Source organism: Balaenoptera acutorostrata, chromosome 7 (genome assembly GCF_949987535.1).
Source record: "Balaenoptera acutorostrata chromosome 7, mBalAcu1.1, whole genome shotgun sequence".
Lineage (NCBI taxonomy): Eukaryota > Metazoa > Chordata > Mammalia > Artiodactyla > Balaenopteridae > Balaenoptera > Balaenoptera acutorostrata.
The window spans coordinates 16,834,968-16,859,012 of NC_080070.1; the positions used below are offsets into that span (position 1 = coordinate 16,834,968).

Below are 24,045 nucleotides of genomic sequence, written 5' to 3' on the forward strand. Positions count from 1 at the left end.
CTTATTTTACATAAGAAAATTGGTTCAAAAAGTTTGAATGACTTCTTAAATTTACATATCTAGTAAATTATAGAGATTCGAATTAGACTCCAATCCAGTGCCTTTTCCACAACACTATAAGCTTGATAACCTTTAGACTGTTTTCTTCCATGTTCCGGAAGCCTCACAGAGCCTAGTAGAGCTTCTACAGGGCGACCTCCCAGAGGGCACTGGGCAGAGGCTGGGACTGGTCACAGGGACCCGCACTATGGTGCTGATGGGGTCACCGTTGGCTCTGTGCCCCGAGAGTCACTGCACCCTGAACCCCAGTGTCCCATCTATACTAGGAGGAGCGAGACACGTTTCTTGGGTTCTTTGGGCGCATAACCTTTTTTTAATTCCCTTTCTGTTATTTTTATCTCCATTGCCTTCTCACTCCTTTTCTCCTTGCTCTCTTTTCAATCAGTTCAACAACTGATTGGTGTGCATTGATAGTGTACAAAGAGCATTGTGCTGGGAGCCAAAGGGAGGTGAAAAAAGCAGATTGCTTACAGCTTGTTATGGAAAAGAAACATTCTTCCCTCTCTTTCCTGTTCTTCCTTTTTCTCGATTCTTCCTGCATTCTTCTTCCTCCCATATGCTCAAGGAACCCTCATCATTTCCACAGGTTCTCAAGGCTTCTGCTTTGGCCAGAGGGAAGGCACTCAGCCCTGGGCCATTGAACGAGTTTAACATGCCTGTGGTCCTTTGCCTCTGGTCACCCAGGGCTCATAACTGCTCACCATAAACGCTTCAAGGGCTTTGTTCGGTGACGGTCAAGGGCTCCATGTACTTTGATACCTGATACTACATTTTTGAAACAAGAAGAGTAAAATGACACTTTGAAAAATAAATTTTAAATCTTCTAATTTTTTTGGTGACTTTAAAGCCTTAAAATAATCTTTTTTTTTTTTTTGAGCAGTTTTAGAATCTAAGTATTTATTCTTCTAAAGGGACCATTTTCAACCTAATACACATGTTCCCTTTAGGAACCATAATTGTCATTAGACACTCATGTATTCCTTCCCCCTTTTATCAGTTATATTTTCTCATTCCTCTTCTACACCCCACATGACAGGCACAGGTACTTATATTTTTTTCCCCTCGGCTACATAGTCTTACAATTAGTTTAGGTTACCTAGGACTTCTAGAGTTCTTTCTATAAGAATCACCAATGAATTTTATGCTAAATATATGGTTATTTTCTTCAGAACATAATCAAAATATGTGTTTCTTCTTTACTGTCTCCTGTCCTTCTTTCGATAGCAGTAGGTACTTATTTATAATTATAAAACACACAAACAAAATTACTAGTGATTTTTGAACCCCAAAAGGACAAAGTAGAGGGAACTAGAAAGAAGGAACCAGAAACTCATGATTAGGCACCTCCTTTGCATCAGTGGATGAGTTAAGAACATTTAGATGATTGAATTAATCCTTTCAAGGATCCTATACAATTGAGACTTGCTGTTTTACAGATGTGGAAACTGAGGCTCAGAGGGGTTAAATAACTCACCCAGTATTCCACAGCCTGTAAGGGTCAGAGCTAAGATTTGAATCCAATATGTGTGACTCTAAATTTCATGTTCTCTTTACTGTACCTGGGCTGGAGGGGGCTCAGGTAGGCTCTAGAATGATGTATGAGATGAGTGCCCAGGCAGGGAAGGGCTAAAGGGAAGGCCTTAGTCTGTTCCCAGATTCACCCTCTGGCATGCTTCTCCTCCCCTGGTTCCTGCCCCAAATGTAGACTGTGTCTCCAAAATAAGGATCCAGCCCTTTATAATACTTTAATGAGAGGGTCTTCTACTAATGGGACTTCTCTCTTTTGTCTTCCACAGCAATTTTGCAGGCAGTAATAGCTGGTGATCTTATGAAGGTAAGACATCTTCCTACCAGAACTTTTGGTGATTCTTTAAGAACTTTAAATCAACATCATTTCTCACCAAATTTTCATGATCCCGTATATCGTTTCTCATCCCCCTGGTACTAGCTGGTTAGAAGGAGGAAGGATGATCTTTCTGAGGACTGAGAAGAGAGGATGAGAGGGGTCTTCACAGCATCTCTACATCTCCTAATAGCAAAGGGTCTGTGCAAAGGCATTGTGCTATTTGCCTTGACTAGATACAACCGACGCATGTCCCCAGGAGGCAGTGCTCACGGTGCTCGGAATTCCTCCTCTCTGAAATTTGAAGTTTAAAGATTTCTTTTTAGATAGGTCTTTAAATGAACGCATCTGTAGGAATAACCTGGACAATACCCAGAAATACATTCTCTAGCCAAGAGCCTACATCTTGCGACATTATTACAGTTTTGAACTTTGGGGATCACAGTGAATCAGAAGAAGACACTGTGATCCGCCTCGAATATTTTGATTTGTGCTCATGTTTTCTGGCGAATTTAGTTCAGAGGGAAGGAGGTGGTCACTGCTTGCCTCTAGAGTGAATGCGAATTCCGAAGTCAGGCTGCGTGGGTTCAGATCTTGGCTCTGCCATTCACTGTATATGTGACTTTGTGTAGTTACCTAATTCTCTCTGTGCCTCAGTTTCCTCATCTGTAAAATGGAATCACATTGCCCCTCTCTTTGCTTTATTGTGAGGATTGAATGTAAAATTCACGTAAAGCTCTTAAGACTGTTCCTATTACATAGAAGGGACTCTAAAAAGATAGCTGTTTTATTAATATAGTGTTAATCTGTGTTTCTTTAGTAGCTAAACATAGTGGGGAGGCAAATATTTGTTATAAAATATAATATAATCTATGCATACCCTAAAAGCTGTATTTGGCCCCAAGTTATTTTCAGGCATCAGGACTTGGACTGCCCATATATCCCTGTATAACCCACACTGGCATTGATCTGTTCTGTAATACCGACAACTGCCCCTGGGCAGAGGCTCTGCCTTACTCGTGGAGTATGGCGCCGTTGCATATTGAGAAACCAGAAGCCTTAAAAGAAAGCTGAGAAGCACTGCCCTTGTACGCAAGTTCTTCTGAAGCACATCTGTTGAATAAACTGCAAAATCTCTGTGCTACATTTTTAACAGGTTACTAGCAGAAGACAAATGGTGAGAAGGTTGCCAGCATCTTGATAAACTGCCGTCTTTAGACACATAGTCCTGGGAGTGGTGCCTGTGCCACTGTCCAGATCATAGTGTTACTAGGAATTGTGACCCACAAGAGGAAGGTGCTCTCTAAGCAGTGTGGGTGCCTATGCGTTCAGTGCCATTTCCCAGCAGTGGATTAAACCAATACTATCCTATACTCCCTGCAGGGCCGTATAGTGGATTCTGTGGGAAAGAGAGGCGTGAGTTAAGACCTGATTCCTGCCCTTGCAGAGCTTCTAAACCAGAAAATTTTGCAAACTGTTGTACATTTGAAACCTTTTCATTTTATTTGGTATATACTTTTAGTCTAGGCAACAGATTTTCCAGGTCCCTGGGTGTATTACCACACTTTTTTTTGGTACTTAGTAGAGAATTATTTGAGAGATGGGAAATCAGTATATTCAGCTGGTTGTCTTATTTCATTCTCTGTTGTAATTATTTCCTAAATGACTAAGAAATGACTTAATAACACCTTATTTACTGAGAGGTAAAATATAAAGGCTTAGGGTTTTTCTCTTTCGTTCTTTTCTTTCTTTTTTTTTTTCTTTTCCTTCCCAAGTACTTTTTCCCCCTTTCCTTTTTTCTTCTCTATCTTCTTTCATTTTTCTATCCCATGTAGAAAGTACAATAAATATTAAATATTAAACTGTGTGGTGTGTGTGTGTGTGCGTGTAAGGGATGCAGAGCGATAGAGAGAGAGAGAGAGGTTGGGTGGGGAGCGGGGGGTGGCAGTGCACCAGTGAGCCGAGAACAGAAAACCCAGGATCATCCCAGTGTGAAGGTTGTCATGAGTAGCTCCTATACACTGGGTTGCATAAAATGCCCGTGGACTAACTTAACATTCACAGTGTCTATAAGCACCACAGAAAGGCAGAAGCAGGGCAGCTGATGGATTGGGTCTCTGCTATTCTGTTGAGCCCAAATCCTCTGTGGATCTGCCCACAAAGAATGGAAGTGTCATTGTGAGACAAGACAGTTGAACAGAACAGGATTCTCTTAGATTTTTGTGGAAGACAATTAGCTACTTCTTCCTGTTCCTTTGCTTCACAGTTTAGGCATGAAAACCCCATATATTCCTTACTTCCATTCAACGACTCCTTTTTGATCAATTTCCCAGGAAGTCTTTCCTGACTTTTTTCCATCCCCTACTAGTGCCCTGTGCTACCCTCCTCATGTTCTTCCCCGTCCCTCTGCAATTCTTTACACATCTGTCTCCCCCACAGACGGCAAGGTCTTGGAGGCCAGTGGCCGAGTTGTATTCATCTTTGTTTCATTGGCATCTGGCACATGGCGGTTCTATGATTTTATTTGAGTGAACGCGTGAACTGTGAGTTTACTCTCTTTAACCCTGTGAGTTGTTGGATTTTTTATAATGCTGTACCATCTAACTTCTTGGTGGAAGACACATTCCTTTTGCTTATATCCTGCTGAGTTATTTGATTCTTATTTATCCTAAAACTACCTTTTAGAAGCTCCAGAAAGGCTCTTCTTGTTCTGATATACTGCAGTTTAGAGAACGGAGATCCAGTTACACTTTCTATAATGTTCAGTATTTCACAAACTTAGACTGTGTCCTCATTTAGCCACCTAATTCCCAGGCTGCAATATCTGATTTTTCCGGGCTGTTCTCATGTTTGAAGTCTTTTAGGTTTCTACTACTACATTCTCTGAACCCTTCTGGTTCTTATCCCATGGATCATCTCAAGCCTTGTTGGTTATATGTTGGGCAGTTAACAGAAGGCATGCAGGCTGGGCTGCAGATCTGGATGAAGGAAGGAGACATACATGGGTGTGCGTGTGTCTGCCGTGTGCATATGCGTTGTGAGCGCATGCTGGAAAATGGGAAGCAGCTTCTGTACTCGGTAGCTAGGCTCATTAGAGATTGGAGAAAAAACTGAAGGATGGGGAAGGAGCTTAGCTACCAGACATCAAGCTATTCCTGCCTATAGACTTAATTGTTCTTTCACTCAAGAGAATGCTGAGCCAACATGGGGAATCTTTTATTCTCCTCTCCACCCTTTACTCCCTTGAGACAGAGACCAGTGCCCAGAAAAGTTAAAGACAAAAAACAGAAAAGGAACAAGTAATTTAGCATGTTTCCATTTCCTTAGGCTGTTCAGTACCCACATACCCTCTCTGGAGTTAGCTGAGACACTGGCCATCTATTTGAGTGATAACACAACCCAGGAATGGTTACTTCATCTCTTTGACTTTTCTCTGTGTACTCTGAGGATGGAGACATTTGTGGTTTGTTACATTAGTTTTATTTTATCACCGGTTAGCTGTTTCCCTTGTTCTGGACTGTGCCTGAGCTGCTTTTCCTATGTCTCTTTTTCAGCTAATAGAAAGCTATAAAAATGGAGGCAGCCTGCTAATTCAGGGACCAGACCACTGTTCACTCCTTCACTACGCAGCTAAAACCGGCAACGGGGAGATTGTGAAATATATCCTTGACCACGGTGAGTAGGCACAGCGAACCAAGAATCATTTATCTATGAAATAGACTGAGTTTTCTGAGTTGACTTTCATCCAGGCTGTCCTCAGAATGGTGGAAATATTCTCCAACTTTAGCTGACTCTCCTTGCTTATTTGAGGGAGCTGGGATTCCAGATCCCTTACACATGTAGGTCATCTTAACCAAGCCATTAACAGAAATAATTTTCATTTCAAGGCCTTTGCAGGGTATTTGGGGGCTGATTAATTAAAAACTAGAAGACAAACCAAATGTGGCCTTGGCATAGCATGCTAATTTACTGTGTTGGGAAGAGCTTTTATGTTTTGGGAAGCTAACTAGTTGGGACCAGGTACCTAATCCATATTTATAGCTGATCATTCTGAGGAGTAATGAGCATATTTTTTTTCCATCTTTCTAGTCCCCCCCCCCCTTTTTTTTTTCTGTTTGAGTCTCATTCATCTTTTCAACTCAAGTCACACTTTATTCTCTTTGAAAACATCTGGTACTCTCGTGTCCTCTGTGGCCGGCCATGTTCACCTCCTGGACAGTGTCCTAACTGGGTTTGTAATTTGGTGTTACATCATGTACTTTAGCATGTACCTCTGATAGCCCTTTAGAGGCACAAACACATGAGAGGAATATCAAATGTGGACCATACTTTCAGCTTCCCACATTTATAGTGTTTCTAGGACTGAAAAATAGGAAAGAAGGGGGAAATATCTCCCTGGCTTGGCTGTTTTTGAGGGGTCTCTAGCTCTGCTAGATACAGGTACACAGAGATCCTGGAAGATTTTCTGCGAGCCCTAGCACTGAGCCTGTGGCCTACCCTCATTGTATCATATTTAGGTTGTAAATAGTAAGCATATTAGTACACATTCACATTCCCTTTTTTTAAATTGAAGTATAGTTGATTTACAATGTGTTAGTTTCAGGTGTACAGCAAAGTGATTCATTTATACATATAAACATATATGTAGTCTTTTTCAGATTCTTTTCTGTTATAGGTTATTACAAGATATTGAGTATAGTTCCCTGTGCTATACAGCAGGTCCTTATTGTTTATCTATTTTATGTACAGTAGTGTGTATCTGTTAATCCCAAACTCCCAATTTATCCCTCCCCTGCCCTTCCCCCTTTGGTAACCATAAGTTTGTTTTCTATGTCTGATTCACATTCCTTTTTATTCCTCTTTTTATGCAATTCAGCAAACATGTCTTATTCCATTCATTCATTCATTCATCAAATATTTGTGGAGTACTTCACAGGAACTACCTGTTACAGAACCAGCACACACACAAAAACAAAATACAGTCAGTGTTATCAAGCAATTGCAGGCTAAAAAATATATATAAGCATATGCATCATTAAATTTAAAGCAGTTGTATGTAGATGCCTTAAGTCCTATTGTAAAGCCACAAATAGATAACATAGCTACCATTTCTCAAGCACAGGTTATATGCCATGTGCTTATACTGAGCACATCCTATCACTTAATCTTTACAAGGACCTTGTAAGGTAAGTATTAGACTGTCAGTCATGTTAGACTCACCTTGCTTTGTCTTCAGTACCTTCTCACCATGGAGAGTTTGCTTGAACCCTGGGCCTGAATTATGGCGGAGAGAGTGGTTTAGGAAGAGGAAAGGGAGTTAAAGTAGGATGGTCGTCATTAGAGGCTTTCCTTCCCCCTGGTAGGCTAGGCTGGATAATCCCAAGCCTGTCTGCCGGGAAAGCCTAGATATATTTCCGGTGCTGTGTCTGGGGTGTGCGTATTCTGCCTCCTACTCCCCTGACCATTCTGCCCCCAGCAATTAAAGCATTCCTCTTTAGGCAAGACTTTCGAGAAGCATTGGTAGCATCAATTCTGCTTGCCTCTCCCACCCCCCGCCCCCAACAACACACATCATAGGTGTTTCCTCTTTCTTATAGTGACTCTTCCAAAAGCTTGTGACAGGCAGAACCAAATATTAGAACCCAGCCCCATAGACAGTGCATTGCGATGGTCCAGCCACCGCAGGGGGTCTTCCAGGTCCCGACGGAGAGGGGTAAGGGACTGAATAGCACCGCGAGTATGGGGTCAGAAGGACCAAGACAACTGATGGTTGCTAGGCACTTTATTTAGAATTTACTGAATCTTATATAGACAGAAGAGGAACTTATTATTAGACAATAATCCCATGGAATTCCTTATCGTCTCAGTTCAGTCACTACCACGGACGTCAACAAGTTTACAACAACTATCCTTGAACGTTATCTTCCCTTAACCAGGCTCACACACAGCCCCCAGCCATAGGGAACAACCAGGACTCTCAGTTCCCTGAGGTCTCCTGGCTTGAGATAGCTTAGCTAATCTCTTTTACATTCCTCAGGCCTGGGAAAAGGAGTGTATTCCAAGGTAAGGGCTTTGCTTTTTGTGAGAGACATACTGTCTCCTCCAGGAGTTACCTCTGGCTAAGACTGCATGCTTCCCACAGTGCATAAAGGTCACAAAGCTTCCATGGTTACTTTTCTCTTAATAGAAAAGATCTCAGGATTTCCACTGTACAAAGTTCAGGTGAACTTTAGATATATGCTGTCACTTTGTTTGCCTCTAGCTCAGGTTCAAGTACTCCTGGTGGCTGTTATCTTGATCATTCTCAACCCTTCCCTCCTAGTTTGCCCTTTACCCGATGAGATTGAGTGTCTGCCTGCATACCCACATACCACTGCTGCTCAGCACCCACATAGCACTCCTCTAGAGTTAGGTGAGACACTGGCTGTCTATTTGAGTGATGAGGCAACTTAGGAATTCTCTCTCCTCCCCTCTCTCCCTCTCCTGAAGAACAAGCATTCCCTTCTCTGGTTCTGCGATCCGCTCTGCATCAGTGATCTGCTGGTATCTCACTTGGTCTTACCTATGAGGCTGCAGGGAGCTGCCGTTTTGACTGAGTCTGTATTTAAGATGGACCCTCACATGTTCGGGGCTCTCAACTGAGATGGTTGGGACACCTGAGCCTTTCTCTACACCTGGACCTTCACCCCAGGCTTCTGCATAGCATGATGGTCCTCGGGTTCCTGGAGGGTGAGGATGGACGCTTCCAGACATTCTGAGGCCAGGCTGGGGAAGTCTGCCTCATCTCTGTGGCATTCTGCCAGCTAAAACAAGTCACAGAGCCAGCCCCAACTCAAGGGGTGGGGTAATAGACCCCTCTACTTTATAATTAATGGCCATATTTAATCTACCCCCCCCCCCCACCTTACTCTGTCTTCTTCCGTTGAAAATGATGACCCTCCCTTCTCAATATCCTGAACTACTGACTCACTTGGAATTCCCTGGAGCTCTGCTTTTATATTTTCCTTTGGTTCAGGGTCCTAAGCCAAGGCTGCAAGATTTAGCAAATAAAAATACAAGACAACAATAACTTTTTTTTTTAAAGGATTAAGTATGTCCCATGCAATATTTGGGACATAATTACACTAAAAACAAAACCAAAAATCCTCTTCTCAGCTGGGTCTCCCCAGGGACTTGAATGATGAGGCCTGAGATGATATTGCTCTAACACCATGGATTTTCACACACCCCCCAACTTCTCTTTCTACTCCCTTAAGACGGTCTTTAAAAGCCCCTGTAACTCAAGCTCATAAGACTTGGAGTTTCTAACCTCAGCCATAGATCAGTACACACACACTTTTTCTGGCATGAAATCCAGCTGGCAAATCTCTTAGTGCTCTGATCAAAGCCTGACATTCCAATACTAAACTAGTTTCTTTTCGATCCCAGGTGTCTTTTGCAAAGAGTGAATAATGTGATACAGCTCCCTGTGTCAAAACTGAAGGACACAAGGAATTTGTTAGTAACTTGGGGTAGGGGGAAGCTTATTTTTCTAATTTTTTTGGTTAGCTTTTGTAAATTAGTTGGTTTAATATTTATACTAATGAGAAAACACTTGAGATTTTTGTAATCACCTCAACTTCACTCACAGGCAAACAGTTCTCATGGTCACTGTGTCTGCCTCACCAGGGTCTCCAATTGGCCAGTAGATACATGGGGGGAAAGACTGGAGATCATGAAGCAAAATCCGTCTCTTCTGTTTGAAAATAAAATTTTACTATGATCTACATTCCAAGGATCACTGTATATTGATGGGTGGCAATTTTTAACCTTTTAGTACTACAGTCAAATAATAGAAACTGAATTGCAGTTGATTTTTACTAAAATTAGTATTTATCAACCTGATAGGCATGGTCAATTTCATTCTTAACATCAACCTCATTATCTCTAGTTATTCAGGAACATGGATGTAAAATCTTTTGACGTTGTCAGCCTAATTCTCCATGTTCCTTAAGAGCTAAGCACTTTGGCTCAACCATTTCTGTTGTCATTTGTTTTAATATCTTCAGTTGCTGATATAATTTTATAAAACTGTGCATTTAGAATTGGAAAGTATCTTTGCAGAACTATCATCTCATTTCAATTACAGAAACTCTTTTACATTATCATGTTCTTGAAGTCGGGGACACGTACACAGAAAACATGACCCTTTCTCTGTAATCATCTTCTTAATGTGATCTCTGCTCAGTGAATAGTCTTGCCTAATTTAATAATGATGATGACTCTGAAATTCCCCTGATCTGATGGAAAATATCCTTTGCGAAGATGCCTCTGTGAGGCTGGGATTCAGGGATTACTACCAGACTGGCATCGTTGTTTGTAAATTAGCATTAGGTTTGCAGAGTGGGTGGGTCTGATCAGTTTGAAATCATGTAAATAAAAAGATAAATGAATACAACTTTTCCACTGTGCCAAAGATCAAGAGATGCCCCTCCTAATAATCTCAGTTGCTGCAAACCTCTTGAAGTTTTAGTTTTTTACATTTTTTGTCTTCTTATTATATAAATCCTAAAAACTGTTCAAAGACCTGCCTGTAAAGCTGCCTTTAATGACAAGGGTCCTAAGAAATCAGTCGGCCTTTTTCAAGGCTCATGACTGATACGGCTTGATTGCTTTCTGCGTCCTTACTCCAGGGAGCCCCTCTCTCCCCTCTGCTTTGCCCGCTCCTTCACCGTTTATTGACGCTGAGCAGTGGGGTCCACAATCAGGACGCCGCCCTCGGAACGGGAGTCCTGAGAGATTAGTCATTCTCCCAGACACCACATTCAGCAACGAAGTTCTCTTCTCAGAGCTCTTTGAAATCCAGGCTGAGGGGCTGGGGGGCACGGGACCTGTGGTTATTTCTGAAAAGCCACAGGAGGCTTGAATTTTTCTCTTCCCGCATCTTCTTTGGGACTTCTTCTCTCAAATACACGACATGCTGCTTTCCTTTATGAAGAACTGGAATTTGGGCATTGGGAGGGTTGAAAAGAGAACGGAGGAGAGAGAGAGAGCTTAAGAATTCCACAGGGACAGGGCGGAGAGAGGAGGATGTGGGAGGGATTCCAGCTGAGAGACCCCCGCCCCACCCCCCGGCGGTTCCTGCTTTTCAACTCCTTTCAGCCATACTTTTGCCCACTCCCTCCTCCCTAGTGTTACCCCTCCGAGACACTTTTATGGTGTTTTAGTCTTTTACCACCCCCCCCCAACCCCGGCACATTTTGCTCTTTTGTTTTTATTCTCCCAGCTCCCACCCCTCTGCCCCCTACTGTGTTTCCTGATAGAAATCTCACTCATGCATTTCCTTTCTGATTTCAATGGCTTATTTTGTCTTCCCTCTTTTTCTGCCTTCAGTCTTTCTTTTCTTTTTTTCACCCCCCCCCCTTTTTTCTGCCTCTGGTCCCCGAGAGAAACGACCACCATCCTGCTGGGACAGGATGATGGTGCTGTTAAGAGTTCCCAGTGCCAGCTCTCCCCACATCTGTGCAGCTTTTGTCCCGGGGCAGAGGAGGATTTGGAATGGTCTGCTGGCAGCGTCAGGGAGACTAATGGGAAATGAGGTCCAGAGAGAGAGAGAGGCCACGGGGAGTTGGTAGGAATAGCAAAGGGGATTTGGATGCCTCGGTGTGGGAAGCAAATTAAAGGATGCATGTGACAAAAGACACATCATATATAATACAAGTGCAGTATGGATGATAAAATTGCATCAGTTCAGTGGAAGAACCTATGGGATGAGCACTGACTGGCCAGCAAACTTGACATTTGGAAGGTTTGACTACTTACCACGCTGCTCACTTTTTCATGTTGGGAGGTTTGTGAAGTTTCGCTTCTTTTCGGAGCAAGAAAAGCTTCCCTGGCCTTCACCAGGGAATACTGATGTGTATTCCCCACAATGTATTTTTCTTTCCCTTATTTTTCAGACCATTTCTCATATAGCATAGCTTTTTTTTGAATCCATGTTCCATTTATGGATCTCTCTCTGAGAAAAACTATATTGGCCAGGGCCCAAGTGGAGTTTTAAATGTTTCATTCATTCATTCATTCATTCATTCAAAAATTCTGTCCCATGCACTTTTTTTTTTTTAATTTTTATTTATTTTTGGCTGCATTGGGTCTTCGTTGCTGCGTGCGGGCTTTCTCTAGTTGTGGAGAGCGGGGGCTACTCTTCATTGCGGTGCGCGGGCTTCTCATGGCGGTGGCTTCTCTTGTTGCGGAGCACAGGCTCTAGGCATGCGGGCTTCAGTAGTTGTGGCTCATGGGCTCTAGAGCACAGGCTCAGTAGTTGTGGCGCACAGGCTTAGTTGCTCCGCGGCATGTGGGATCTTCCCAGACCAGGGATCGAACCTGTGTCCCCTGCATTGGCAGGCAGATTCTTATCCACTGCGCCACCAGGGAAGCCCAGTCCCACGCACTTTTGAAGAAAAATGTTATAGTAATAATCACTGCTCATCTTTACTGTTCTGAATGCTTTACATGTATTCATACATTTAATTCTTACAACAATCCTACAAGGTAAGTTCTCTTATCTCTATTTGACAGGTGGTAAAAACTGAAGGGTAGTAAAGTTAGGTGACTTGCCAAAACTCATCCATAATATGAGATTGGTTTCTGCCTTCCATATTCCTAAAGCCCAGCGAGGGAAATGAAACATGGATAAACAACCACAGCACAGGGTAGTTTGAAATGAGTATCATATGCAGCGTTCTAGTGACAACTGGTACAGGGCTGCAGAAGGGCAATGATCATCTTATGAAAATTTCATGGAGAAATTTGTACCCATATCCCCTCAGTAGAGATTCAACCGTCATCTTCTGGTGCAGGTTAGCTATGGAATGGAGTGTGGATATTTTAGTAAATCCTGGGAAGGACAGAGAGCCAAGACTTCCCTTTATATTCAGGGAACAATCGGGAATTCGCTGCTGACAATTTAATGGCATTCCTTCAAACTCCTTAGGGGAAATGCATGGTATCCACAATCAGGATATATGTATTCATGAAATACAAACTCAGCCCAAACCCAAATGTTCCCCATTGGTATATACTGAAGGAATTCCATCATCTTTATGTTTTCTCTTTCTCCTGTTCTCTCCCTTATGAGTGAGACTAAAATTAACTTTTCCAAAAACCATAGTTGCTATTTTTTCACATGTATTTTTCTTTCAAGGGAAAATTTTTATGGTCTTTGTTGATTGTTTTTATTTCTCTGGCTATGCCTCCACCTCCAAATCTTACACCAATGCTACTAACCCACACAGTACACTATTAGACAGCATGCTGTACTAGTAAGAGTAGCTCCCTATAGGTCACTGAAGACCCAGATAGGGAGGGAAACCACAGCTTTGTCTCAGGCTGCACCTGGCAGTCACTCCTCCTATCCTTTTCTCTTCTGCAGCCCCTTCTTGCTATCAGTTAATTAAGTCCATCTTTCCAGAGCTGTTCCTGAAACCTTTAACTGAAGTTTCTTTGGATATTAAGAGCAAAAGGATCTTGTTTTAGTATCAGCAGCTCTTTTTCTCATCTCTGTCAGCTGCAGAGGATTAAAGGGGGAGGGGGAGACAATAAACAGCTCCAGGCGTGCCTGACTCTGCAGATTAGATGACCAGCTCTGGAATCCTTCTGGGTTGGCTTCATTTATAGTGATTCTTGTCAGAAAGTTGAGGAACAAGCTTCTTTCTCTTCCTTGTCCCACTTTCAGAGTGTCAAATCCTTGCCATTTTAGCGCAGATGAAACTGCTTCAGCATCCACTCACTGCATGGAGGCGTGGACCCCAGAGTCCATGGACCCACTGTGGGTGCAGCTCTGAGAGCACCAAGTGACAGTGCTGAGGAAAGGAGGAACTGAGACAAGGCCCCTGTTGCCTAAAAATTTGTGCAGTTGTTACCAAACACACGTTCGTGTGTGCCCGACGCACAGTGAGGCCAAACAAACCGAAACATTGGAGTTTGGAGCAGAGAAAGGCTTATTGCAGGGCCAAGCAAGGAGAACAGGTGGCTCGTGCCCCAAAACCCTGGACTCGTCAAAGGGTTTCAGCAAAGTACTTTTAAAGGCAAGGCAAGGGAGGGGCATTACAGGGTATGGGATCAGCTTATGCACAATTCTCTGATTGGTTGATGGTGAGGTAACAGGGCAGTGTCCCAGGGGTTAACATTATCAATCCTTAGGTGCCAGTAGGTCTGGGGGCTCATGATCAACAAGTAGTTAACTTTTTCTATTTGGTGATGGTTTTAGCATCTGTAAAACAACTCAGGAAGTGTGCATCAGATACTATTGTCTAGGTACTCCAGAGAGGAGTTACAGCAGAGGACATGGGAGGAGGGATCTGTCCCAGGATGGTCCTGCTCAGTTACACAATTATCAGTAACAATGGGAACAGACACTGGTGAGGCCGGGCTGCTCGTGTTCATGGAATTCCTTTCAAAATGAATGGCTTTGCTGAAGGCGCTTTCTAAAGGGACCATTGGGCACTGTAAGCCTTCTTGCTCCTGACCTTGTAGAGTATGCCTCATCAGCGATTGAATAGGCCTGGAGGACTGGTTCTCAGGACACAGAGTTGGAGTCAACACCTACTTCAAATGTAAGCGGGAGCCAAGGCGCCCTTTTATATCTCCTTCCCTCATTGATATTCCAGTATCTTGACTTAGTGTAACCTGCTGTGTTATGTCAGAGAGTAGGACACTTAATTATACCTAAACTTTAGGCATTTCATGCAGTGTCCCAGCTACTGTTTTAAGCACATTTTTTTGTATTAACTTATGAAACCTCATAACAAACCTGCGAGATAAATATTATTATTAACCCTGATTTACATGTGTGACAATCAAGGGGCTGAGAAATAAAATGAACCTGCCCAAGATCTAGTGAGTGGAAGATACAGCTGGGATTTGAAACCAAGGAGGTTCAGCTCCAGACCCTCACTCTTAATCACTGCGCTGGACTGCTTGGCACTTCAGGGGGTACAGGGCGGGGAGGGGGTGGATTATCATTAATGTTTCCTTAGAATCACAGGACTGAGGAACAAAAATGAATGAATTGAATCCTCGTTGAACCTGTAAAATAGGGAACATGCTAGAAGGATATGAAAAATAATCCAAGTATTCTTACATTTAAAAGATGTAGAATAATTTATTTAAGGAGATAAGGCATACATTTGAAAAGCAAATACATAGTACAAGGGTAGACTCCAATAAGTATTATGAGAGTTCTTCTGTTGATTGATTCCTTCTGTCAAAGAGAAGACAGGTTGATTCCGTGTGTTAAAGGTGGCCTTTTCAGAGGACCTTGTCACAGACTGGTCTTTAAAGAATGTGTAAGACTTAGGTGTGTGGGTAGAAAATCCCTCTCTGGGTAGCAAGAGTGGAGAGAGCAAGCTCTCAGAGCTGGGAGAGCCTGAGAAATATTTGGGTGATTGTGCAGCTACCAGTTTAGCTTGTGCAAAAAAAATGGAGCCTTGAGAACAAATTGAGGAAGGGTAGTTCCAAGTGAAAGACTGTGAACTTCAGTGTTGAAATACCTGGGGAGACACAGGACATATGATGAATTTAAAACCTGGAAATCTGTATGTTGCAAGATCTTTTTTATGTTTTCTTAGTAACAGTCCTGCATGCTAATATGTTCCCGACAGAGACCTTTTAGGAAGCTTATTTGTCAAATAGTACAAGTAGGAGCAACAAATAGGACAGACATTGCAAGAGAAGATTCACCCAGCCTTGATGACTGGTAGATGGGAAAGAGAGGAGGTGAAGTTGGTGATTTAGCTCCTGGATGACCAGGAGGATTGTGAAAGTCCCCTTTCTCCTTGACCAATGACTTCTTTTTTTAAATTGAAGTATAGTTGATTTACAATATTGTGTTAGTTTTAGGTATACAGCACAGTGATTCAGATATATATCTATATATATATGTTCTTTTTCAATATTACAAAATATTGAGTAGAGTTCCTTGTGCTATATAGTAGGTCCTTGTTGGTTATCTCTTTTATATATAGTAGTATATATATGTTAATACCAAACTCCTAATTTATCCCTCCCTGCCCCCTTTCCCCTTTGGTAACCATAAGTTTGTTTTCTATGTCTGTGGATCTATTTCTGTTTTGTAAATAAGTTCATTTGCATCTTTTTTTTTTTTTAGATTCCATGTATAAGCGATATCATATGATGTTTGTCTTTCTCTGTCTGACTTACTTCACTTAGTATAATAATCTCTACGTCCATTCATGTTGCTGCAAATGACATTATTTCATTCTTTTTTTTTGATGTATTTCATTCTTTTTTTTGGATGTTCAGTACACAGAATATTTTCTTTTTCTTTTTTCTCTTTATTTTTTATTAAAGTTTAGTTGATTTACAACTCTGTGCTAGTTTCAGGTGTACAGCAAAGTGATTCAGTTATACATACATATATATATGTATATTCTTTTTCAGATTCTTTTTCCATATAGGTTATTACAAAATACTGAGTGTAGTTCCCTGTGCTATACAGTAGGTCCTTGTTGTTTACCTATTTTATATACAGTAGCATGTATAGGTTACTCCCAAATTCCTAATTTATCCCTCCCACCCCCATTCCCCTTTGGTAACCATAAGCTTGTTTTCTATATCTGTGAGTCTGTTTCTGTTTTATAAATAAGTTCATTTGTATCTTTTTTTTTAGATTACACATATAAGTGATATTATATGATATTTGTCTTTCTCTGTCTTTCACTTAATCGCTAGGTCCATCCATGTTGCTGCAAATGGCATTATTTCATCCTTTTGTATAGCTGAGTAGTATTCCATTGTATATATGTACCATATCTTCCTTATCCATTCATCTGTCGATGGACATTTAGGTTGCTTCCATGTCTTGGTTATTGTAAATAGTACAATATTGGGGTGCATGTATTTTTTCAAATTATGGTTTTCTCTGGATACATGCCCAGGAGTGGGGTTGCAGGATCACATGGTAGCTCTAGTTTTAGTTTTTTAAGGAAGCTCCATACTGATCTCCACAGTGGCTGTACCAATTTACATTCCCACTAACAGTGCAAGAGGGTTCCCTTTACTCCACACCCTCTTCAGCATTTGTTATTTGTAGACTTTTTAATGATGGCCATTCTGACTGGTGTGAGGTGATACCTCACTGTAGTTTTGATTTGCATTTTTCAAATAATTAGTGATGTTGAGCATTTTTTCATGTGCTTCTTGGCCATTTGTATGTTGTCTTTGGAGAAATGTTTATTTATACCTTCTGCCCATTTTTTGATTGGGTTGTTTTTTGATATTGAGCTGTATGAGTTATTTGTATATTTTGGAAATTAATCCCCTGTCGGTTGCATTGTTTGCAAATATTTTCTCCCATTCTGGAGGTTGTCTTTTCATTTTGTTTATGGTTTCCTTTGCTGTGCAAAAGCTTTTAAGTTTAATTAGGTCCCATTTGTTTTTGTTTTTATTTCCATTACTCTAGGAGACAGATCCAAAAAGATATTGCTGTAATTTATGTCAAAGAGTGTTCTGCCTATGTTTCCCTTTAGGAGTTTTATAGTATCTGTTCTTACATTTAGGTCTTTGATCCACTTTGAGTTTATTTTTGTATATGGTATTAGAGAATGTTCTAATTTCAAGCTTTTACATGTAGCTGTCCAGTTTTCCCAGCACCTCTTATTGAAGAGACCGTCTTTTCTCCATTGTATATTCTTGCCTCCTTTGTCGTAGATTAATTGACCATAGGTGCATGGGTTTATTTCTGGGCTTTCTATCCTGTGCCATTGATCTATATGTCTGTTTTTGTGCCAGTACCAAACTGTTTTGATTACTGTAGCTTGGTAGTATAGTCTGAAGTCAGGGAGCCTGATTCCTCCAGCTCTGTTTTTCTTTCTCAAAATTGCTTTGGCTATTTGGGGTCTTTTTTATTTCCATACAAACTGTAAAATTTTTGTTCTAGTTCTGTGAAAAATGCCATTGGTAATTTGATAGGGTTTGCATTGAATCTGTAGATTGCCTTAGGTAGTATAGTCATTTTAACAATATTGATTCTTCCAATCCAAGAACACGGTGTATCTTTCCATCTGTTTCTGTCATCTTCAGTTTCTTTCATCAGTGTCTGACCACTGACTTTCATAGTTAGGGAAGATGAGGTTAGGACTTTCTTTCTTCTAATTAATTATGTAGTAAGTAGTTACATAAATAAATGCTCAATGATAATGATATCCACCCATATGGAGAGCAAATCACCAGGATCATACTTCTAAAGTTTACAGTGCTCAATACCTAGAGCTGTGTTTGACCCTTCCAAACACATTTATTCATTAATTCAACCAAACATTAAGCCTCTGCTTGGCACCAGGCTCCATGCCAGTCACCAAGGAAGGACACGGTGGACAAGACATTGGCCACAACTTCAAGAGGTTTTTCCAGAGTCTAGTTGTGGAGAGAGGCAAGTCAGCAGGTGATTTTAACATGGCTTGACAAGTATCATGATCGGTAAGGTGATCATATATACCTACTTGTCAGGGATAGTCTCAATTTGGATGATTAATTATTATTACCCCCCCCCCTCATTTTAGGAAATATGGTTAGTACACAAAGTGAGGTAACACAAAGCCATGACATTTAAAGCAGTATTAGGAGTGGGGAGATAGAGGGCTTTGTGGAAAAAATGTGTGTCAGCTGATACCTGCAGGTAAGGAATTGTGTGAAGGGTTGGGGGGAAAGGTGAGCATTCCAAGCAGTGTTTGCAGGTTGAGTGAATAAATTAATGAACAAATGAGAAATTGTGAATGTGCAAGCACAGAACATTTTAATTCCTGATGAAGCATCTATAATCATTTGATGTTTATATATAACATTTCTTCCAGATTTTGGAAGGGAAATCTCATGAAAAATAGAATTTTACCCCATTTCTAAAATAAAGAGATTGGACTGAATAATATCTTGACTTAGTGTAATTTGCTGTGTTATGTCAGAGAAAGGGACACTTAATAATACGGTCTCTCATAGCTTTCATGCTATACTACATAAGATTACATCCCAAACAACCTGCTGCTGGAGAATGAAAAATGGTCTTTAAAGTCCATCTGATTCTCCCTTTCCCCCCTAGGTAGCCACTTAATTATTTTTCATTTATTCTATCCTTCAACTTGTTTGAAAGATTCTTGAAGGCAGAGGCCATAGCATTCTTTTTTATCTCCCATTCTGTACATACTGCCTGGTGATGATTGAGAGATTGATGTGGGGGAGGTAGAGGAATCCTTTCTCTTTTGGAGGGGAGGTGGTCTTATTATCCCTGTCACCAAATACTCATTCAGCTTCCCAAGGCATTTTAATTCTGTGACTATAATTTTTTGTTAATGGTTAGTTTTTGAACTTATTTTTGATGGACATCTTGCTTTCCTCTTCTTTAGGACCTTCTGAGTTATTGGATATGGCAGACAGTGAAACGTGAGTGTTGCCTTACATTATGTGATCTAGATTATCTTCTTGAGAACATATCTAGGAAAAGAATGCAGCCTCTAGGGCATACAATTGATAATTGTAATGTCAGCGATAAAAAGTATCTACTTTCAGTTGTATTTATAACTGTGCAGCGCTAATCTTCTAAATCAAAGATTACACAATAAAAATAGATGGCACCTGTCATGATGATTGCACATGTAGCTGTTGCTGGTCATCATTTAGAACTTCCTTCAAGTGAGGTACTTCTGCTTTGATGCACCTTGAACTACAGAGAAGTCTAAATTAGTGCACTTACCTCTTAATTACCCATCACATTTACTCTTCCTCAACTGAGGTTTATAAGAAAATTAAGCCCTAATGCCCTAAGGCATCCTTTTTGTATAGTGAAACAATTTCTCTGTGCTGAGTCTAGAATGGGACAAGTTATACAACCACTGGAGAACCAAGAACATAGTACCTCCAACCATTTCCATGTTTTGTGCTTCAGAAGAGAAACCCTGGTTGAGAAAGTCACCAGCTCTGTGGATGGTTGCCAGACTGATAATGTTTGTTTTCAACTTTCTCATTCCCAGGCAGCAAAATAGCTACTATTCCCCAAATAGAAACAAAGAAAGGCTAAGCATTTAACCCTGGAAGCCATGTTGAGCCTCTAAAGAACTTCAGTGAAATTTGAAAAGGGATAAAGAATGGGCAGGGTGGAGTGTGGGGAGGGGCTAAGGAGAGATGGAGGAGGACAAGTAGGAAGGATTTAACCATGAGTTACGGACAAGGGAGAAACTGTCCATTGCTATGTAGAGTTTGTCCACGTACCACAAATCCCATTGGCAAGGTTATCACTCACCCCAGTTTGCCTCTCTAAGGACTGCATTCGATTTTCCATAAACAAACACCTTGGCATTAAGTGCCTTTTCAATTTCAGACCCAGAATGGGAATGTCCTCCTCCCTGTACTGCCTGTGGGGGTGGGGGAAATTGCCACTTTGCCTTGGCTGTTCCCCATACTGATGGCTGACCTGCTGCCCAGTGGGCCAGCTCTGGTTGCGGAACCCTCCCAGAGTCTTACCATCCCTCCCAGGTATCTTCTGGGACTGTCCCCCTCCTGCCACTCACCAGGAATCAGCAGGTGGGGCAGAGTGGGTGTCTCCTGGGTCTTTGAAGTTGAGTTCCCAGGAGATTCTCCTCCCAGGGCCAGATGGTCTACCAAGCACTGGGCTGTGGTTCTCCATCGCTGCTTCTGTGTGTGCACCGTCTAGCTTGCTCCTGCTCGGCCCACATGTCTACACAGAGAGAGCGGCTCCACACTGTTCAGACACATCTACACGCATCAGTCTGTTTCACAGGGCCATCGGGTATTACTTAAATCAGACAGTAGTCGCTTAAAACAAAATCACTCGGTCTACTTGACCAGCCAACACTGTTTGAAAAAGAGGCTGGAGTCAGATATTAGGGTTAGTCGATGACTAACTCAAGGCGCTTTTAGAACCCCCTCACCCACCTCCCCTGGCCATGCCCTGCAGCCGTGGTCTCACCCACAGATAGGGAAAGCGCCGAGGGGCACTTCCCTCCCTGCTGCCCCTACCCTACTCCCACTCCCGCCTCCAACCCTTTTCTCATTTCATCTTTGATTTAGGGGTGAGACCGCACTGCACAAGGCAGCTTGCCAGCGGAACCGGGCTGTGTGCCAGCTTCTGGTGGACGCGGGAGCATCTCTGAGAAAAACGGACTCCAAGGTAACTTGATGAGTGAGTGCAAGCATCCTCCCACGGGGCAAGATCTCTGGCACCATTGCCTTCACTTGTGCCCGTAGCAAAGGCATCCTTTCTGTACTTATGGAAGTGCCTGGGGCTTTGGAAAAAGGAGGAAAAAATGAAGTGTTTCATTTAGAGAAACTGCAGTTTAAATGTATAAGCACAAAGGGAGGGGGTGTGCTTGCCTAAGGGACTTATAGACCCCTGAACGCATTGACCTTTGGACTTTGGGCTTCTCCTTCTGCTGACTGCCAGCAGCCAAGTGTGGAGAGGGTGAGGTGCAGAGCACTAGGGGAAGGGTCGGGACCAGGTGCAAAAGATATTGGCCTGGCTACTGAGAAGCCCCTTTGGAATTGCTCCTTCAGCTACTTAATCTAGAATAGCTTAAAACCCATGATTTTTATGAGGCCCCATATATGGGTGCCGAAGTGATGACCAATCAATCACTCCCAGGATGGGAGATCGGGCTGCAGCATGAATTGTTCCGGTTTACAGAGAGCACCCAAGGAAAGGGTTAAAGCTGGAGTAAAGGAGGAGCTGAAGCTTAGTGCTGTTGACCGAGAACTGCAGCCCATGGGAAAGAGATGGGCAGAGAGAAGAGTTCATACAGAAGATCAACCCCATAGAGGAGTTCTCTGTGATGATCTGAGGTCATGAACATGGTCAGCTCTGAGAGTTTTAAAGCACCCTGGGTAGGCTCCAAGAAAGGACAAGCCACTTAACTGTAGAAGGTTACAGAGAAGAATTTTAATATATAGATGAGGATTTCATTAAGTGGGTACTAAATAACCTAAGTTTGGGGTCAGTGGATGTAGTCAAGAAACATAGACAAATTACTTAGAAGCCTACTGATGACTTCAGCCCCATTAGATTCATTTAAGTGATGAGCACCTACTTATATGCAGTCTTCACCCTGGGGTTTCCTCCAACTGCAGTGTACATTGTGACATAACTTTCTCTCTGATGTGGACCTTTCTTTCCTTTCTGAGCCAGGTGCATTGCTTGATTCTCCACTTTCCTTGCGACCCACCCGATCCTTGCTCTCTGACTGAGGTCCCTGGCTGCCTTAATTCTGTTAGCACTAGGCTATCAAATTCGTTAAGCTGGGTCCTGGTTCCTAGCTGGTCTGTTACCTATCTGGTTAGCTAATTGGGTGTAGGATTCCAAATGGCAGATAATTATTCACTGTGATATTCTTCCCAGATGATATTTGCACTTAGGTGCTTTGATGTGTAACCTGATTGAGAAACACAACCCATGGAGGTAGGGCCAGCTGAGGCCATGATCCGAGGTGGACTTGGCCTTCCTTGCTGGGGCCGCTCAGACACAGCAGGGCCATTGCCTGTTTACCACACAGAGACTGGTCTCAACTCAGGTGATAAAAGAGAAGGGAGGAGCAAGATGAAATAGAGGGACGAATAAAAGACTGGCCAGGAAACCCGGCCCCACAGCAGATGGCTCTAAGTTTCTGAATCAAATAAATGGGCTCAATGTCCCTTGAGATTCCTTTCTATTGTGTGTTACATATGGATGTGCTCTTCTCAAAATGCAAAAAATGTTATTACTTTTATTATAAATGTAGTGCATTCTCACATAGAAAACTCTAGCAATGCAAAACAAAATTTTTTAAGTAAAAATTACTAGAAATCCCACAATCTAGACCTATATACCATTAAAACTTTAATGATTTCTCCCCACATGTGGGTATGTCTACTTTTCTCATTTTCTTCAAGTAGGTAAAGTCATATTGTACATGCTATTGTATAACCTTTCACCCCACATTTTGTTTTATAGATCTTACCTTATGAAGTAATAGAGCTTCATCCTTTTCAGGGATCCTATAATTTTTCCATTCCGTAATTTTTTGCTAGGTGAAAGCTGAATGTGATAATTATGACTGGTTCTTCTTCTGGAAATTTCTGAAGAGAAGCAATATTTTGAGAATTTCTCTTAATAGGGAATGGCTCCTTAAAAATCAACTCAGAGGCCCACCCCAGTCCATCTCTCTGAATATTTGGAAATTGGGAATCCCAACCTCATTAACATTGAAGACAAGATAATCTACAAATACTGTAACCAAGTTGAATAAAATTATTATAGGAACTTGAAGCTATGGTTAAATATTAAATCCCAACTAAACTAAATAAGTAAAATTTTAGAAAGAAAGAGTCTAGAGCCATTGTTACTTCCCTTCTATCTTCTACTCCATATTCCCTTGTAGGCTACTAGGATCAGACTTAATTGAGTTTGATACCATCCATTGCAATAGATGAGATGGAGGCTGAGAAGTGTTTGATAATTTTTGTAATGCTTGTGTGCATTTTAATACATAGAGCAATTACTTTGGTGCAATGATCATGCCTCTACCCTTTCCTTAGAACTCAATATCATTTTGTACATATATACACTGGAATATTACTCAGCCATAAAAAAGAACGAAATAATGCCATTTGCAGTGACACGGATCGACCTAGAGTTTGTCATACTGAGTGAAGTAAGTCAGACACAGAAAGACAAATATCATATGATATCGTTTATATGTGGAATCTATAAAAATGGTACAAATGAACCTATTTACAAAACAGAAATAGAGTCACAGATGTAAAAAACAAACTTACGGTTACCAAGGAGAAAAGGGAGGGATAAATTGGGAGATTGGGATTGACATACACATACTACTATGTATAAAATAGATAACTAATCAGGACCTACTGTATAGCACAGGGAATTCTACTCAGTACTCTGTAGTAACCTGTATGGGAATAGAATCTAAAAAAGAGTGGATATATGTATACGTATAACCGATTCACTTTGTTGTACAGCAGAAACTAACACATTGTAAATCAACTATACTCCAATGAAAATTAATTTTAAAAAACTTAATATCATTTTAAAATAGATATCATGGAACAAAAATTAGAAGCGTCAAGGAGTGTTAAGTAATGTC

At 41.6% G+C, this 24,045-nt stretch overlaps 1 protein-coding gene across 3 annotated transcripts in view; it reads left to right on the forward strand.

Moving 5' to 3' along the window:
* Window positions 1-24,045, forward strand: part of DGKI (diacylglycerol kinase iota) — a 473,650-nt gene that overhangs the window by 444,902 nt on the left and 4,703 nt on the right. For 2 of the 3 annotated variants that reach the window (XM_057550578.1, XM_057550580.1), the window contains 4 exons: window positions 1,857-1,894; window positions 5,458-5,578; window positions 19,300-19,336; window positions 20,981-21,080. In XM_057550578.1, coding sequence (XP_057406561.1) covers window positions 1,857-1,894; window positions 5,458-5,578; window positions 19,300-19,336; window positions 20,981-21,080 — 296 coding nt within the window. Of the gene's footprint in view, window positions 1-1,856; window positions 1,895-5,457; window positions 5,579-19,299; window positions 19,337-20,980; window positions 21,081-24,045 lie in introns of those variants that run through there. The other variant, XM_057550579.1, reaches the window with a different exon arrangement.